Source organism: Pinus tabuliformis, chromosome 1_1, assembly GCF_031772625.1.
Source record: "Pinus tabuliformis cultivar Carrire ecotype Pingquan chromosome 1_1, CPIR1, whole genome shotgun sequence".
NCBI classification, from domain to species: Eukaryota; Viridiplantae; Streptophyta; class Pinopsida; order Pinales; family Pinaceae; genus Pinus; species Pinus tabuliformis.
This window is the reverse complement of record NC_142297.1, coordinates 146,233,090-146,253,856: the sequence shown is the minus strand read 5'-3', so window position 1 is coordinate 146,253,856 and position 20,767 is coordinate 146,233,090. Positions and strand designations below refer to the sequence as shown.

General features: G+C 31.1%; 1 protein-coding gene across 2 annotated transcripts in view; it reads right to left on the bottom strand.

Moving 5' to 3' along the window:
• Positions 1-20,767, bottom strand: part of LOC149212045 (MADS-box transcription factor 6-like) — a 179,009-nt gene that overhangs the window by 73,972 nt on the left and 84,270 nt on the right. For both annotated transcript variants that reach the window (XM_089391660.1, XM_089391661.1), the window contains exon 3: positions 4,326-4,404. In XM_089391660.1, the coding sequence (XP_089247786.1) occupies positions 4,326-4,404 (79 nt within the window). The remainder of the gene's footprint in view (positions 1-4,325; positions 4,405-20,767) is intronic.

The window sequence follows — 20,767 nt, the reverse complement described above, 5'->3', positions numbered from 1 at the left end:
TTTATAATGTATTGGGCATCATGGATGGGTCTCAAGTTTGAGACAATAGCAAAAGAAAGGAAGCAATCAACACTAGCCCTAAACCTTCATTTTGAGGATAAAGAACCATTTATAAGTCCTCAAAACTCCATGTCTAACATTTTTTGGTTAATAATCACCTTGGATGGTGTTATGAGTGTCTTAATTAGGTTAATTGTGCAATAAAAATGTGTTTATATATCTATTTTTGGTCACATGGTGAGAATAATGGGCCTTGTTCCTCAAATAATTCTTTTTTGGATCAATCACCATGAACGACACCTTCTATCTATAACATTTCTATGTATATAGTGTTGAACCCATCTTCAAATGATCACACAAGACCATTGTAAAATGTCTTTAGTGTACTCAAGGGATATGGTTTCCATGATTAAACTGCATCAAATTCCCTAAATGAGAAGGAGTCTTAAGACAACATTGTGGATCATTCAACTTGGCACCATGATAAGGGCTCTTTAACATTCAAGTGTGATATGGTTTCCATAAGTTTTATGCAATAGAAATGGTCTTTGAGGTATAAACATGGTTAGTTTTGGAAATAATAAGCATCGTCCTTGAATGAACCTTGTATATCTCTAACACTATGGTTAATGGAGGGCCTTAGGCTCTAAAAAGTACTCCTTGTACTCAATTGTTATGAACAACACTTTCAAATCATAACATGAACCATCCCTAGGGGGACTTTGGCATAATTGTTACACATGGATGCCTTTAAAAGTTTTTTCACATTGAGGATTAGTTGTAGGGCCATGAACATGGTCAAGGAAGGAAAATAAGTGCCTCAAAATATTGTTTAATATTCTCAAGCTAAAGAGAATTGAACAGTCCCTCATGACAACACATGAATCCTTTGTAAGTGCTCTTGAAAAGAATTCAAGTGGGACATAAATGTTGTGAGTAAGATTATGCCAATGTTTATTGGGGAAAACAAGGGCCTTAATCCATAAATGAACCTTTCAGAGCCTAAGCACCATCAACAAACCCTAAAAATAATGACACAAGCCCTCATTAGGGTGTCACTTCCTTGGGAGTTAGATATCGTTGCCATTAAGATGTTTCATGAGCCATGTATGGGTCTCAAGGTGTTGATAATAGCCATGGCATGGAAACAAAATCCTTAAGCGCTTGACATTGGTCCAGGCAGGGAAACAAAATCCTTAAGCACTTGACATTGGTCCAGGCAAGGAAACAAAATCCTTAAGTGCTCGACATTGGTCTACGCAGGGAAACAACAACCTCAAACATTAAAAATACCATCCTCAGCTCAATCACCATGAACAAGCCTTTATAACACCACACAAGAGCATGGATGGATTGTAAGGCATTAATTATCTTCAAAGACTAAAATCCAGTATCTTAGGATCCTATTAAAGCTTCTCAAGATCTAGAGCATTGAACAAGTACTTAAACCAACATGTAGGAAATTCGTAAGGGTTATTTGTCTTTTAAGTGGGGTACAAGAACGATGTATTTTTTTAATGTACTAGATATATTTATCAAAGAGTAAATATAATTATGAGGGACACACCAAATTTAAGTCCTATTAAACCTTATTGAGGTTAAACACCTTGACCAACACCTAGGAGCCATGATACCAACCCTAGAAACCTTCACATTGAAGTTGAATGTGGTGCCGTTTTGAGGTCTTGGGAATCATATATCTATCTTTGGATCATGACCATAGTTGGAAAAGATAAACAAAAAACTCTATACCTAAACCTTGCTTCTCAAGATGAAGCACAATGAACATGTCTTTAGTCCACCAAACAAGAGTATAGATGGTTACTAGCTTTCACCATAATCAAAGACTAAAAACAATTACATAGGAACTTCTTAAGATTAACAGCCTTGAAAAATTACTTGAACCAACATGTTCGGAACTTTGTAGGGGGCTTTATACATCTAGCGGGATACAAGCACCATGAGCTTGACTTGTGTGCACTGGAAGTGTGTGTTGTAACATAAACATGGTCAAAAGGGAAAGTAACATGTCTAATCCCTAGTCTAACCTTGTTGTGTTGAATCACCTTGAACAACACCTAAAAATAATGACATGGTCTCTCTCCAAAGGGTATTTCAAATCTAAGTTGAAAATGGGATCCGTTATGAGGTTTTGGGAATCATGGATGGTCTTGGTTCTATGACCATAACTATGAGAGTGAAATAAGAGCCTCTATCGCTAAACCTTTCTTCTAATGTTGAGGCACCATCAATAAGTCCTTGAACCACCACATTAGACCTCTGTTAGTTATCAATTGCCTCCAAGGGTGTTATGGGCACCATGACCAGATTATTTGTAAACAAATAATTGGTCTAAATACTCTAACCAAGATTATAGGACAATAACAATGACCTTATACCTAATTGATGCTTGTTAGTCTTAATTACCGTAAAAGGCACCTAAAATCCACAAAAAATTGCATCACTTAGGCATCTTTCAACTATGTATAATTTATAAGTGGCCATTATGATGCTTTTAGTAACACTAATGGGTCTTTGCATGTTGAAAATGGTCAAGGAAGTACAAGAAGGGCATTGGACATTTAGTGAAGCTTCTCAAGCTCAAATGTGGTGAAAGACTAATTGAAACATCACATAGAACCTTTGTATGGGATATTTGGCTTGTAAATAAGATAGGGCCACCATTAATTGGTTTTAGGAATTAATGATGGGTTTGAGGGTTTGGACCAACGTTGAGGAAAGAAAACAAGGGCCTTACGTAGGAACATGAACCTTCTAAGCCTTAAGCATTGTGAGAAGGCCTCCAACCATGACACATGCCCTTAGGGGTTACAGGTTACATAGAGGGCATGTGTCATATAACAAACGGCCAAGCATATTGGGCATGAATGGTCATCCTATGAATGAATTCAATAACTTTTTCTTATGAGCATAAAATATCAAGCCAGAAAGGAACATTCCTTACACTCCAAGACATGGGTTGATGACATTGAGGGTTAATGATTATTCATTCATTCCATGATACTACCTTTATTTAGAATCTTCAATTACAAAATCCATTATATTGTCACATTTTCACCTTGGTAAGGCATTAAAGGGGTTTGAATAGTTCACTTTATGCTACGAAGGTAAGATGTAGGCATTCAAATCATTATTTCTTGCCTTCTTATGGGATCCCCACTGTTTGATAATCATCTAACTCTGGGGCTACAGACCAAGGTTGATGATCCCCACCCCAACCCCTATTAAATAGTGGTTTGGGAGTTACTAGGAGGGTCTTTTGGTATCATGAATAACAAGCTTCTTTTAGGTGGCCCAACAGTGGGCTACCAAGCTATGAAAAACTTATGAACTGAACGAAATAGTTGTTTCTACTAGGTCTTCAAAATATTCATGTTTCTAACAGTCTTTGTCCACATATCATTGGATGTCCATGATGAGGCTTGAGAGGCCTGAGCTATTGGTCAATGGCTAGGGGAATGAGGGTCCCAACTTTACCCAATGAGGTTCAATATATTATTCAATGATAAGAACAATGACACCTGAATTAAGTTGGGGACACTAGTTTAGTGTGCTAGTTCTTCGATGACTTAACCTCCCCTAAAATGTAAAGAAATTATTTCAAAGCTTTAGAGATATCAACCCTATGATAAACCTTTTATTGAGGGTGCAAGTTGAAGAACCATACTAGTTCATGGAAAATGAAGCTATTGATTAAATTGTGATTCGTTCCTAGGATATAGAGAGTTGTATAGAGATCCCTAAAAAGTCTACTCAAACTAAACCATATAGATTGGAAACTTTTTCAAATTAAAATTATTCATATCATTTAACAAAAAAACTAAAATAATTCACATCCCATAATAGTTGGACATCACTTAATGACAAGATTTTTCCTTTATAAAATGAAATTGAAAATTTCCCTTTATAAACCATAAATATTTAATAAGAATAATTATGAAACATAATTGGTTTATAAAATTTATTATAAATATAAATCATTTTATAAAAAATAAAGTTCAGTTTATAAAATATTATAAATATTGAAATTGTTGATAATTTAAATTTAAAATTAAATTTAAAGTGAAATTCACACATATTTATATGATAATATCCTCTTACTAATGCTACATAAAAAGGGGGGAAAAGGTCTTGGTTGGTCAAAATCCCTTATCCTCTAAATGGAATCTCCATTTCACATCCTGGCAACGCGTTAATTAAAATGCAGCGCCATTTATACATTGTGTAGCAGAAGTCATTGTGCTTCTTCATAAAAATAGAAAGAGCAGTTGTAAAACATAATTTATGTGGCAGATTTTTATTACCTGTGCCTCCCTATCCGATACAGTCGCGTCTTGCAATACGTATGAACATTTTTGATATCGCTCCAGAGTCTTGAGCATCCTAGTGAAACATAATAAACTAAGTAAGAATATTTTCTATAAGGTTAATCAAATTCTCTGCTTAATAAAAACCAATTAGTGCAAAAATGGGTATCCAGGGATTGAAAATAAATCCTACCAGCCAGGTGTGTGAGACCCGCTAAACCATCATCTAGGTCAAAAATAAATATTTGGCAAAAATGTTTTAGTAATAATTTTTGGTTGGTTAATTTTTTAGATTTAATTTGAATTTGTGTTGTTTAAATTGGGTTTCTGATTGTATATATGAATTCAGCACCTTGACAAATTCCAGAACAAAGTTGATAAAGTTCATCAAACTTTCTACTTAATAAAAACTAATTAAGAGCAAAAATCCGCATCCAAAGGGCTTGAAAATAAATAGTACCAGCCAGGTGTGTGAGACCTGCTAAACCATTATCTAGGTCAAAAATAAATACATGGCATCTTTATGCTGAAATGTAAATTTAGGAATATACATTGTTTAAGTAATAGTTTTTGATTGGTTAATTTTTTTGGGTGGAATTTTGATTTGTGTTGTTTAAATTGGGTTTTTGACTGTATATATCTATTTAACAACCTGACAAATCCTAAGGTACATGGATTGTGGAGAGTTCACAATACAAACTTGTGACTTCAACAAATATTTGACGAATCCTTGACAAATTCGACTGGAAAATAAGTACCAGCGTAAATTCATTTTAAATAAGGATCTAACATTCTTGACAAATTCTACTGGAAAATAAGTACCAGCGTAGATCCATTTTAAATACAGATCTAATTTCTTCACATACATTTTTTTTTTTTTTTTTATGAGCAGACATTATTTAAATGTTTTGTATAGTTTTTTTTTTAAGATTTTCTAAATTTTTTTATTTTGACTTACATGGACAAAATTTCAATTTTGATCACTGAGTAACATCCTTACACATCATACTCTGCTGTAGAATGAGTCTCTCAGCTCAAAAAAATATCCAAAATATCTAACTTATAAATTAAGACTTTAAAAATATTTAAAATTTTAATAAAAATAAATGAAAAATATTTTAGAAATTTAATAAAAATATATAAAATCAACTATCTTAAAATGGTCACAATATAACAAAATTTATAATCCAATTAAATAGCATTCAAAAATATAAAATAAAATATCAATTCCATTAAGAATGCTTAACAAAAACCCATGCTTGTGATTGTTCCTTCAGATATCATCAGCTAGTGAATGGGAAGTCTCTCTCATGCCACTTCCTGCTTCATTCCGATGGAAACTGCTGAAATCCTGGGTAGAAATTTCATCGCAATATGGTGGAATTCTATTGCACCAGGTGTGGGGTTGAGGCATCATTTCATTATTGTTCGTTTTGCAAGGCCACTGCAACAGATCAGTGCCTTATAAGAAATATATTGAAAGGGTTTTCTGGGGCGATTTTAATCATTTTGGAGTTCAGCTATGTTAGTGGGTAAATTTTGAAATATTTTGGAAATTTCATTAATACTAATAAAATTAAATAGTTAATTTAATTAATTTTCACAAATTTCCAAAATATTTCAAAACTTAACTTTTATGTACTAGCAGCTTGGAAAATTTCGAAAATAAGATGTAAATCCTTAAATAAGATGAAAAAAAAATAAGGTAAGGAGGAGTGAGATCAATTTTTTAACCTCCATACTATTCCAGAATATTTGAGTTCAGAGATTCCAGAATAGTCTGAGTTAAGTTGACTTCAGAGGTAGTGGCCCTGCAATATGTGGAGCCTTCTCTCTGAAACTCCCAAGCCGGACGAACTTTAGACACTGAAATTCATTGTAGGCTGAGATGTAATTCACTAGATGCTATAATTCACTCAACAAGGTTCACAGCAATTTCTGATACTGGTAATGAACATAGTTGCAGTAATTTGGGGTTGGTATTTGATTATGTAATTAGATTATCTACTTGATTCTTGATTTTTGGGTTGAGATGTAATTCACTGGATTTCATATTTCATTAGACAAGGTTCACAGCATAATTAGAATCTTATGTTATGACATGTTTAACTATGTAATTAGATTATCTACTTGATTTTTGACTATACAACTAGATAATCTGCCTGAGTCTTTTATATAGCAAGTACATGTTGTCTTACCAAATTCAGATTAATATCTTAAATCACATCATTTAAAAAGGAAAAAAAAATTATACATATATATTTTTTTGTCCAATCCTACCTTGGGTGCTAGCGGTTACATATGTTAAAGAAAACCATGAATGCTAGTTGCTACATATGTTAAAGGCCCTGAAATTAAGTCGATTGCTAATTCCCCAAATATTCGGGGAATCAGGACTTAAAAATGCCCTGATAAAGGAGATGGATGCTGGAGCTGTATAAGACTAAATGCTAAAGGAAATGGATACTGGAGCGGTTTAAAGCCATGAGTGCAAAACTCTCACAAAAATACATAACTTCACCTCCCCATTCTTTAGGATGCTTGGAAACCATGACATCGCAATGAAAATCCTCAAATGAATCTACTCTTTCTAAAATGCACGATTGTGTAACACTGGCTCGTTGCATCTGTTTGGCATTTAATGGGTTGCTCCCGGGACAAATATGCCTTTACAGCATCGATTATATGCACAATAGTGTACATGTCATCTGCAAATATTTTTTTTTTTCATTTTCAACAATGTGTTACGTCGAAGTTATGCTCATTCTTGCACTTATCAAGTTAGGATCTTAATACTAAGAAATGTGTCCATGGTTGAAATGCATCGTTCCCAACTCAACCGTAATATGCAGATTTATCTTACAGACTAATCATTGGTGCATAGTCTTTCACTCCTCACGATGGCCAAGCTTATGAATCATGGTTCACTTGTTAGAATCTATAGCAATGTCTCCTCCCCAAGTTGTTACATGGAGTATAGAGCCAAATTAGCAGTTTGTTTATAAATTGGTCAAGATTATTTTAATCAGGTTGACAACCTCAACTAACCGAATTTATGTAGACTGTTGGTAGAGTATGTAGGAAGCAAATTACCCGTTGACTTTCTCTATATGCAAAGTTAAAAGTTTATTTATAAATCGGTCAAGATTATTTTAATTGTGATGACAACCTCAACTATCTAAATGGTGGATAGAGTATCCAAGTAAAATTGTGAGGTTAATATTTTTTATATTTAAAACTAATAGTTTATTGTAATAGGTTAAAATTATTTTAATTTTGATGATCATTTAAATTATTTAAATTTATGTTGATTGCTGATAAATGTATGTGGTTTGTAGATTTGAAAAATATTTTGGAATCTATTGATATCTCTCATGATTTTGTATAACTTTGAGATTCCAGGATATTCTTGAAATCTGTCATGGGCATAAAGATACCCATAAATATTATTGAATGGTTGATAAAGTATCCAATAAATATGGAGTAAAATTGAGAGATTAACATTTTTCATATATAAAATTAACAGTTTATTGTAAATGGGTCAAAATTATTTTAATCTTGATGAACATCTAAACTATCTAAATTTGTGTAGATTGTTGATAAATGTATGTGGTTTGCAGATCTCTTGATTCCTGAAATCTGCAATATGCCCATAAGTATTCCTGAAATATGCAATGGATATAAGGATGCCAATAAGTATTATTGTGGTCACTATAAGTTCTTCCTTCTGAGCCCAACCTTGGACCAATTGAGCTAACCCACAAGGCTTAAGAGACAAAATAAAGTAACGTTAAAAAATCCCACAACATTCAGATTTCAAATATAGAGACATTAAAAAGTCTCACACATTAACCATGATGATTAAGATTTCAAATAGAGAGACCCTTGGACCAATTGAGCTAACCCTCAAGGCTTAAGAGACAAAATAAAGTAACATTAAAAAATCTCACAACATTAAAATTTCAAATATAGAGACATTAAAAAGTCTCACATTACCCATTATGATTAAGATTTCAAATAGAGAAACATTAAGAAGTCTGATAGATTAAGAAGTTCCACCATGATATTTTTTAGTAGAGCAAAATTATGAGGTAGAGTATTTTTTTGTTTCATTGGTTTTTGGGATTTTGTTTTTGGAGTGACTTTTAAGTTGTTAGTTTTTTACTTTAAGATTTTTTCTCTATAATTTAGGAGAAAAAAATTCAAGAATTGAGTTTATGTTGGTTGTAAATTTAAATATTTAATTAATATTAAACAAAATTAACAAATAACTTTATTTCATAATTATTGAATACATTATAAATACATTATGTTGATACATAAATCTTCATGAGACACAAAGATACCTCTTCCAAGGAACACAGCCCATCAGGCTGGCTAACATTATTAGATCCTGGGTTGAAACAACTTCTCCTCTCTCACCTTATTCATACTTTGGCTTTAATTTCAATATGATTTGACTTTTGACTTTTTTATCATAATTTCTCTTCCAAGGAACACAGCCCATCAGGCTGGCTAACATTATTAGATCCTGGGTTGAAACGACTTCTCCTCTCTTTCAATATGATTTGACTTTTGACTTTTTTATCATAATTTTTAAATATTTCGGTTTTCATAATTGGTATTAGGCTGTTGATGCAATCCTTTTGAATGCAAAACTGTGTAGGGTTTCACAATCTTCCAACATGTAAACATTCCACCCATCATCATGACTTATTAAACTAAAGATAGAACAGTCATCACTTACTATTGGCTAATACAAATTAGCCTTTTATATATGTATAATTTTATTTTATTTTTTATTAAGTACAATTTAGATTTGAATGAACGATGAAATCTGACACCATCATTGAATATACATCTACCGATGGAATCTACCACGTTAGGAACTTTGGTTGGTTGTTTGAAGAACTCTGTGCAAATGTTTTGGACCGACCTGTGGTCAGGTTTGGTGAATCTTTTGTGGATTAAGCCTTGTCAGCCCGTGCTAGATGAGATTGAAATCACAGTGGAGGCCGGAGAAGGGCCTGGTCGTTCTCCCCGTTCACTCAAAGGTTGAATCATAAGCTTAAAAACTTGAATCTGAAACATGTTTGACCGTAACAAAACATTATGTTACACACTAAAAGAAATTCATTTCAAGAAATTATATAACCCTCATGAACACCTATCACATGCTACTAGGATATGCTGTTTAACCTGAATTGATATGTGAGTCACTGGAGAGCCCAACCACAAAGTTAAATTAACCAGTTCTTTCGGAACATTTAGTTTTCTTTATTTAAACTTATTTTTTTAATATAACACCAACAACATTATAATAAGCCGAAGACATCCTCAACTTCATTGCAAATTTGGCTTATCAAAGAGACCAACCGTAAAATCAATTGACCAACCGTGTGGTCAACCTGTTGACTTGGCCAATGACCCATCAACTGCAATCCCAGATTTGGGTCATCAGATAAGACAGTCACAAAATCAACGACGATCAGCCAGACAGTCACAGATTCAACAGTTGATTTTGTAATTGGTTTTTCAATGACTAGTATCTATAATGGCTATTGGGAATATTTCATAATTTTAATAATAGGAACCATATTAAATAATAGATTTAGCTTCAGCTTTTATCTATTAAATTTTAGAATATTATTGTGTAAATTCCAAAATATTCTTAAAATCTATCTATCACAAATAAAAAATATTAATTTAGTTACTGTGTAAATTCCAAAATATTCTTAAAATCTATATAATTACAAATTAAAAATAAAGGGCCATTTATTATAATGTTTTCATGATCATACTAACCAAACAAATCTGATGAGAGAAACCGAATGCTGTGACAGGTTCAAAAGGTAAATCTGAGAAGAGAGAACGGGATGCTCTGAGAGGTTCAAACAAATCTGATGAGAGAAACCGAATGCTTTGACAGGTTCAAAAGGTAAATCTGAGAAGAGAGAACAGGATGCTCTGAGAGGTTCAAACAAATCTGATGAGAGAAACCGAATGCTTTGACAGGTTCAAAAGGTAAATCTGAGAAGAGAGAAACGGATGCTCTGAGAGGTTCAAGAGGTCATTTTAATCATAGATTTAACGATAAAAGATAAAAGATTCTTGAATTCCTATCCTCCAAAGAATACAGGAATATGATTCCATCTTTCCATCTCACACGATGTTAACCAGAACACTTTGCTCCATCCTAGGTTAGCAAGAAGTTTATTTACATATGTACAGGGTCAGCATGATATACTCTGGTGATATAGTGTGGCTAGCCTACCTGAAAACTATTGGCATTCAAATTGTGAAACCTTTCCACCAGTACATAACACGGAGTTCGATTCTTTTGGCTACTCCATGAGGAAGAATCCAGGGAACAACATAGGGATCTTTAAGTGAGAGCCTCTAGCTGAACAGACTTGCAAATGGAACTTTCTAAAACCAGTGTTTGTATCCAATTCTCTCGGATCAAATATAAAATATATTATTGTGACTCACTTCTACCACGGTATTATTAAAGTATAGTCAATGGGGGTTTTGTTTATCTAATGTTATTAGGTGTTTTACAATTTGGATCTTTTGACTTTCAACAATCTCACATTTTTTTAATTGAGCTGCCTCACAAAACAATTACAATATTACATTGATGTATAATCAATAAGACTGGTTTTGAGCATACATAATGTTTACTGTGCATTCTACAATGTCCGAAATATTTGAAATATATTTCTGTGACCTATTTCTACTATATTACATTAATGTGTAGCCCATGAGACTTTTCTACCGTGTTTAGTGTGCATTCTACAATGTCATCTGACCCACTTTTTGCACTATTACATTAATGCATAGTCAAAAAAGTTTTTCAATCAGACATGATAATAGAAAATGCATTCCACAAAGTCAAAAAGGTTTTTCTATCGGATGTAATAATAGAAAATGCATTCTACAAAATATTTACTAAAAATTCTATAATGTATATTAAATATATTTATATTTATAATAAAAATTTTATAGGGTAATTTTATTTATAATAATATTATTTTATAATGTATTATTTATTATGATTTCTAATGTATATTGTTTATGATAGTATTGTTTACTAGTTTAGATCTATGTTAATTATTTGTATTACAAAAAAATTGATACACACTTGGTAGATCAGGAGTTAAGATAGATTTAAATTAATTCATTATATAAATTCTTACAAAAGAATACTATTGACAAAATCATAAGTTGTTAAAACATAAAGCCCAAAAAAAACAAATGCTAAATTCACTATTTTATCTCAATTTTATTTTTATGTAATTTGATTGACTCAAAATGTTTACATAACACGACAAGAAAAACACATTACAACATCTCTTCTATACGGCTGAGAGGGTCTCTCCCTCCTAACAATAAAATTTTAACAATCTTATTATCTTCCATACCTAGTGAGAGGCCTCTCTTCATGACTATAAAATTTTAAATAGTTTCCTTATATATTATTATATATCGTATATTAAAATAACATTATTGGCATATAACAAATTTAGTTTAAATTAAAATCGCAACAAAAGTTTGAATAATAATATTTACATATAAAGTTATAATAAAATTTTGAATGATATTGTTCATCTTATTTATTTAAATTAAAGTTATAGTAAAAGTTTAGAAGTGATTATTAAACTTTACTCTTTAAATTAAAGTTATAGAAAAAGTTTAGAAGTGATTATTAAACTAGAGTAAAGTTTGATTTATTGTTGTTATTTACATGATTAATAAAAAAAATTTATATAATATTATTTACATATAAGATATATTATATCTCATTTATAATGAAACTTTAATATTGTTGAAAGAATTATTTATATATTTACAGTGTATAGAATATGTTTATAATATAAATGGTATGTAACATCATTTTTATTTATAAATATTCATATTTATTATTATATATTAATAAATAAATTTGTTATCTACTTCCACTATATTAAGTTAATGTATAGCTAATGAGACGTTTCTATCATGCGTTTATTGTGCATTCTACAATGTAATTTGCACTATTCACAATGAGAAGCTTTTACAATGTGTAATATTTATTTAAAATTTTTATAATGTTTATTAAATATATTTATAATAAAGTTTTTATAGAGTAATTTTATTTATAATAATATTTTTTAATAATTTATATTATTTATTATGATATATAATGTGCATGGTTTATAATAAAGTTATTTATATATAGTTGTGTATTATTTATTAATTTTAATCTATGTTAATTTTGGATCTATCCAAAGTCAGTCAAATCTATTTTTATTCTAAAAGAAGTTTGCACTTCAAAAATTTATTATAATGTACATTATTTAGATTAAAAGTTTGGTAAAATTTTAGATAACATTATTTATATATAATAAGCTTGGTTTAAATTAAAGTTGCAATAAAGATTTGAATAATAATATTTACATATGAAGTTATAATAAAGTTTTGAATGATATTGTTGATACTATTTAAATTAGAGCTATAGTAAAAGTTTGGAAGTGAGGTAAGCTACAGTGAAGTTTGGAAGTTTGATTTGATGTTGTTATGTAATTTGGAAGTTTGATTTGATGTTGTTATTTACATATAAGATATATTATATTTTTAATAATATTTAAAAATAAAGTTATAATAAAGTTTTGAAATAAGAGCTATAGTAAAAGTTTTGGAAGTGACGTGCATTATTAAGTTATAATGAAGTTTGGAAGTTTGATTTGATGTTGTTATTTATATGATTAATGATGAAACTTTATATAATATCATTTACATATAAGATATATTATATTTTTAATAATATTTAAAAGTAAAGTTATAATAAAGTTTTGAATGATATTGTTGATACTATTTAAATTAAAGTTATAGTAAAAGTTTGGAAGTGATGTGCATTATTAAGCTATAGTGAAGTTTAGAAATTTGATTTGATGTTTTTGTTTACATCATTAATTTATGAGATTCTATATAATATCATTTAGATATAAGATATCTTACATTTTATTTATAATGAAATTTTAAAGTGAAGTTTGGAAATTTGATTTAATGTTTTTATTTACATGATTAACCTATAAAATTTTATATAATATCATTTACATATAAGATATATTATATTTTATTTATAATGAAATTTTAATGGTGTTGGAAAGATTTATTTAACGTATCATTATGAAATATAGAATATGATATTGAATATTTCATAGAATATGATATTAATATGTTTTTGATATAAATTATATGTAATATCATTTTTATTTATAGATATTCATATTTATTATATTATATATTAATAAACATTTTTTGGGTTACATTTATGGTTTATTTTATTATTAAATTTATGTTTTATTTTATTGACATAGCATATATTTGTTGTATGAAATTTTAAATAATATTTTTATTATTTTTAAATGTTTATATTTATTATATTAATGTATATTTGTATACTATAATGATATGTTTTTTATATACTTAGTAAAAATTTATCTTTTTTACTTAAAAGACCTACAACTACCTAAATTTAATATGCATTATTGTATTGTGTATGGTTTACAATACATTTTTTAAATACACTTTCTAAATAAGGTGAATAAAGATTAAATGTATTGTATTTTTAAAAATGTGATAATAATGTTTTAAGTCTTTTTAATGTATCATTTTTCATATAGTTTAAATCATAATTATATGTGTATAATGAGTTGAAAAGTCTAATTATATAGATTCGAATTAGCTCTAAGGGCTACTTTAACTTGTCGTTGCAATGTTGTTGGGAATAAATGTAGTTATGTTGATGTGATTTGACATCTTAAAATGAAGGACCTAGATTTAGGAGGGAAGTACTACCCATAAAATATAGAAAACCACAAACATAATTTAAGAGCCACAATGAAAAATGGCTTAGTATTTATTCATCATGGCCAATGACCTTACATAATTTTATGTCGAATTTATGAACCACAAGTATTGTGGACCTCTTCTCTCTGTTGGGTGCTTTAGAAACCCATGCGGTCTCTCCATCCTTGTTAGTGACCTCCTTGCACCCAGTTCATCTGCTTAGTTTGTTATAGCACCCATATTTTTTGATCTAGAAACCCTTGGTGCTCAAATTTTGTATCTCTCTTATCGAAACTCTTGTCTAGGCTCCATTACTAACCCTCATTTATTGTAAACATTATTCGTCTCTAAGGAACAATGATTGAGCACCATTATTGTTGAGCTTACCACACCTATTTTGTTTCACTTTGAGAGGCTCATGGTCATGGTCAAATAAGCTTTGGCTCTCAATGAAATCAAACTTGCTAAGTGTATATGGTGCACAAAGAGATAGAAATGGTAGTGTGAAGAAGTTATTGGTGATAGGGATGATGGTCATGTATTCAAGAATGGAAATGAATCCATATCATACATATATATTGCAAAATAATGCCATGAGACCGCTTTTGCTTTAGTCTCAATATTTTTGAATCTCTTACTTGTACTAATGATTCTTCTTACTTCCATTTTTATGGGTAATTTCAGCAGTGTTGTTATTAGTCCTCTACAAACACTTTGGGAGAAATCATGAATCTTTCAACCTAGCCTTTGGTTTGGATGAATATGTCATCTAATCTATAGGTATACCATTAACTCTACAACTATGCATTCTCTCATTCTCTCTTGTTGCTTTATCGACAATCTTCAACTCTCAAATTGTAGAAATCCTATAAGATTGAAATACTCTACCAGATATCATTGTATTCCTATGCACATCATGGATTGCTTCAAACTTTGTTAGATAATTAGGAATTACATTCTCGGACTCATGTTATTTCTAGAACCATGATGGTTTGACAAGGTTTATGTCATCAATTGTTTGGGTACACTGGAATTGTTTGGTGGCTTTTGTGACAGAGCCACATGAGTGCATTTGAAGATTTGTTAGGGGGCTAACACTGATTTAGATTGAGGTTTATCTTCCTCTTCCTAATTTACTTAGTGAGCTTCATTACATTGATTTGTGATTCCATATCAATGGATGTTTGAGCATTATAAAACACATTTTATGTGTTTTCTAGGCCAATCGACTAATGGCTACGCAAGTTTGGTTTAGAATCTTAGCATGCCTTATAAAGAATGTTGTGGAGTAGTTTCTTCCAAGTAATGACAAAAGGAAAAAAGTACTTGGTGGACTTTCTTCCTTTGCAATATAAAAGCCTAGGATTTCACTTTAAATATACATAGTGGTGATGAAGCATCCACTCTTAGAGATAGATGTCAACGTAGCTTTTCCTAAAAAATATTATCAAGAGAGACATGACCAAAATTTCTAGAAGATAGAGAAGAGGCTTGACTCTTGGAATTCTATATAGCCAAGGATTCACTTAACTCGCCATCCAATATAAATTCAAAATTATCATCTATGATGATAATAGTGGATTTGATTTGTGTAGGAATGTGCTCCAGAAGATAGCCAAGGACGTTGTTAGAGAGGAGTGGACCTAAGAGAGGGGTAGAAGTGTTTTCCTAGGTTCCTATGGATTTTGCAGATTCTTTCCTTTATTGTGTTGATTACTACCTATCTAATGCACATTCGATTCCTGTGGAGACTTTAAAGAAAAAGTTGTTGAGTACTATATGCTCAGGTGGCCATTGACACTATATATGGTATGATCGTGATTATATTAGTCTTATATGTTTTAGTATAACAAACATCCATTACTAATACTATAGGTTCTTGGTTTTCTATCCTAAAAACATCAAAAGTGCTAATATTTGAGTGTAATAGAAGATAAAATTATATGTATTATATAGAGACACACAATGTTTTTGCATCCTTGAAACAAATCCTCTAATTTATATGGAAATTTCAACACAGTGATACAGATTATATAAGTTTTTTGAAAATTGTACCCCATCAGAGCAAGGATACAAGTTCCCTAATTGTCCATTTATGGTGAAGGCGTTGAATATATTGTGTATGACAATTTTTGGATTCACTTCATTCACAAATCAGAGGATTTGTTCATTTTTGTAGGGCCTAACATGCTACTTTCTATGCAGTTATAGCTACCTAGCATTGTAAGTTATCTATATTTTTTATAAGTTTGTGAGTGCATTTTAGATACAGGACAACACCCTCCATTTTTTGATCCCTAATTGATTGGAAAATGGCTTGAACTGATCAATTATTAGAGTTACTGAATAATATAATATTTTTTATGGTTGAAAACATAGTTATAATTGACAAAACAATTATCACCGATGTTTGAATCTATTTACAAGATGCACAAGACATGAACGAGTTTCTCCACATTGAATCACAACTTCAAGAAGATGAACTACAACAAAGGAATCAACATTCTTAGTTATTGCTTGTTCAGATCAACTATCTATTTGAGATTGATTCCTGTCAGTAACCAACACATGATCATATTATTGATGTCATTTCATGAGTAGATTCACATGAAGATGCAAAAGTTTCACTTGCACTTCCCAAGTTTGTCATCAAACCTTGGGAAGAAGTCATATAAAATAAGCGCAAAGCTAGTATTGGATATGAAAAGGAAGTAACCTTTCACATTCCAGACTACTCCAAACCAATATAGTTAGAGTGCTAGGTTTATTCGAGAAATAACATCTTCACTTGCTCCACATCCATGTCATATTCCCAATGTCAACATTGTTATCGAGTTGGAAACATGAAATATCAATGTTTGGATCATCTCTATTGTGAGCATCATGGAAAGCATACTCATCATTAAGACATATGTTCTAGTCATAGGAACTCTTTAAGAGAAAATATTCACAATGTGTGGATTGCTTCTTAGCAATGAAAATAAACAACTAATGAGATATAGCATTCATATTGTAGAGTCCATTCTTGAGTATTGACACATCTTGTATGAAGATATTGTCTTCTTCTCATCTTGTATCTGACAGGGGAATTGATAGTCAACTACTAGTATCAAAGTCATATCAAGAAAGCAAGAACCACATCTAAAACTAGATCCAACAACCATAGCCTTGAGTCAATGTTAGCCAAAGCCAGAGTTAGAGTTGTAGCCAACGATAGACTCGTGTTTCATGAGCATTATTCATTTTGTAGTCCTCCTTAAACCACCACTTATTAAAACACTTACACCTTCTCCTAGACAATAGTTTGTGGTCATTTACAAACCACCATTTCAACATTTTTTGGTCATGTTTAAACCATCATTATAGAACACTTCCATTTTATAGAAGAAGTTTACTTCTAGCTAAATTCATAGTTGTTCTTGGAATTTCTTCTAGCCAAGTTCTAGAGTTGGTGGTCAGCCCTAAACCACCACCAATAGAAGACTTTAGCTCTTTCTACCCTATTTCATTTGAGATATTACTTAAACAACCATATTTAGAGAGGACATGTAGTCAATCGATATTATTCACATTCATATTTTAGCTCTCTTCTTGGACTCACACACACCCCTTCGAATGTAGGGGGAATGTTTGAAATGCAATCCTTAAGGATTATGTAAATTTAGATTTTCACTTGTGAGGAAGGTAAAAATCCAAAAGTGAACATGAAGACTCTTGAGGAATCCAAGAGACCTCTTGGAAGATGAAACCAAGGGTCAGAAGAAATTGTATTTATGTTTATCATATGAATAAATAGTGTATCACACACCTTATCAATCTCTTTGTGATTATTTGTAAGTTCTAACAGTGTTGGGGCCTTTAGATGACAATATTACTTAATGAGACACCCTACCTTATATTATTGATGTTAATCCTTATTATGATGATGTAACACTTAATGATGATGATATACCTCTTTCCAAAGGTCATGGAACCACTTACCTTGATGATGTCATGCCCTTGCTTGAGGATATTGCATTTGTGATGGGATATTTCACATTTATGATGACATATCACTGTACTTGAGATCACCTACCATGATGGATGATGATTTTTCACTTTCTTATGATGATACATGACTTTTGAGTGAGATATTGCACCTTTTGGTGAAGGGACACAACTTGTGGGGTATTATTACACTACTTTAGAGGAGATGTCACCCTCATTTGCTCACTCTCCCCACATGTGTGACATTTATGGAGCATTTTTTCAGAAATTGATGAGTGAGCATTATTTATTCATTGTAGAGGAATTTTTGGGGGATCAATCTAGAGCTATCCCTTGTATCATGGTTTTTTTATGTGTTTTTAAGGATTTTAGCAAATATCAATTCTTGTAAAGGTATAACACTAGTTTCTCCACATAAATAGAGGAAATGCTCTCCTTAGTTGGGTCGTGGCTACTTGTGGGGTTATACTACTACTTGTCTACTTTTCTCATTATGAAAAAAGGATATGGAAGGATAACTAGAGTAACTTCTTTTGGAGATGAAGTTACTATTTTATCTTGCATTTTCTATAGATTTTAATGGCTAGTTTTTTATGGATGATCTTGATTTAATAGGTGTTCTCTCTAATATTGTTGGATTTTTTATGGATGGTTTAGTGTAATTGTATTTTTCTAGTGGTAATGGTGCATTCTCTTGGATTCTATTGAATAAATCCCTTCTTTAAAACCCTAGGAAGATTTGTAATGGATAAAGTTCCCCTAAATTTCTTGGATTTGGTAGGTTACTATGTAAATATTCTAAGGTTAGTAGTAGAAGAGATATAAGGGGTTAATTAGGTGACATCAGTAACATTTCCATTTTACATTTTTCTTATCCCTTCTGAAATTCTTTTCACTAACATGCTATATTTTGTGATAACATTTTGGCATCATTGTCAAGGAGAATTGAGTCATTCTCCTTGAAAACCCAAAGTATATGCTTCAACCCAAAACTTTGATGAGCCTACACAAAATCCTAACCTAGTTGACTCATTTGGAAACTCCACATCAAGAGAACTCACGTGTTGAAAGTTCCAACCAAAGACCTATTAAAAAATACAAATTCCATAAAAGACTTGATTTCCTCACAACTCCTATTTTCGCACCTCTCTCTAGAAATCCTCAACAAAAAAATCTAATCGCTTTGCAACCAAGGGTTACTATTTTTTTTAATCCTCTAGGAATGTATGGAATTCAAGGATACCCTCACAATATGCCTGAAAAATTTCATAAGTGGTTATTTAGGTACTCTGGAAGCAGTGTTGTCTCTAGTGATAAACAATGGCCATGAGGATGTGATTATGAAGCTATTTTATACCTGCTTAGTGGAAAATCCAAGGACATGGTAAATTGTCTTATTGATAATAACATTAATTGCTAGAAATATTTCCATGATACTTTTATGAAAAGATGGGGAACTAAGAAGGATGGTAGATCCTTCTTGCCTAGTTTAACGAAATGAAAAAGTAAGATAATGAAATAGTACATGATTTTGATGAAATATTTATAAGTTAGTAAAATAGACCCTTGATGAAACAAGAAAATATTTTACAATATGATAATTCCATTAAAGGGCAATTTGGGTTCATGCTTAGGGAAAATTTTTCAAATACACTTGTAGAAGCAAAATAATGGGATGCTAACATTGAAGAAAACCTCTCGACCTCTAAGGTATTATTGTTCCATGCACCTCATTCCAAACTCAAAACCAAGATTAGAGCCATGAATAATGTTGACCCAATCCAAGATCTTAAAATAGATTTAGCGCAAAATTTTGATTAAGTTACAACTAAGATCTTACAAACCCAAGTATCCCTTATAATAAAGTAACTATCCTAGAAAGGGAAAAATCGTAACAAAAATATTTCCCTCCTAAGCCTCATTTTAATAATAATCATCAAAATGGAAATTAAGGGTGTAAAATTAATATACCTACTATCGAACAAAATATTCCTTACACCCTTGTGTTAGCTAATATGATAAACCCGAAAGGGATTCCTTGGTGTTTACCTTGTTATGAAACACATAGGAATCAGATTGTCCTAGAAACACAAGTTGTCATGATGATGAAAATACTAATGATTTGAACGCATTAATTTTATTAAATAAATGGATATTATTTATACTATGCCATAAGTGATGAGCTTGTGTGAAGTTTGAAAAAGATACCTAATGTGATCTACTTGATGCCTTTTATATTAAACATGCCTAAAATTTTATGTTACAATGACTCTTGCATATATGTTGGTTGTTCTCACTTGATTCTTGTAGACCTTACTTGCTAATTATGACACAAATGTAGTCCTTTGGAGGTCTCTCATGATCTTGTTCCACGCATCATTATGGACATTTCACACCCTTTAAACAATGTTGGGACCCTAAGATGACATGATGACTTGTTGAGATGTCCTACCTTTGATGATAGACATTGAGCCTTCTTATGATGATGTAGCATTTGATGATGTCACTATACCTCATTAGGGAGGTCATAGAGCCAATTTCCTTGATGATATCATGTTATTTCTTAAGAAAATTGCATTTGTGATAGGATGTTGCACCATTTTGATAACATATCACTA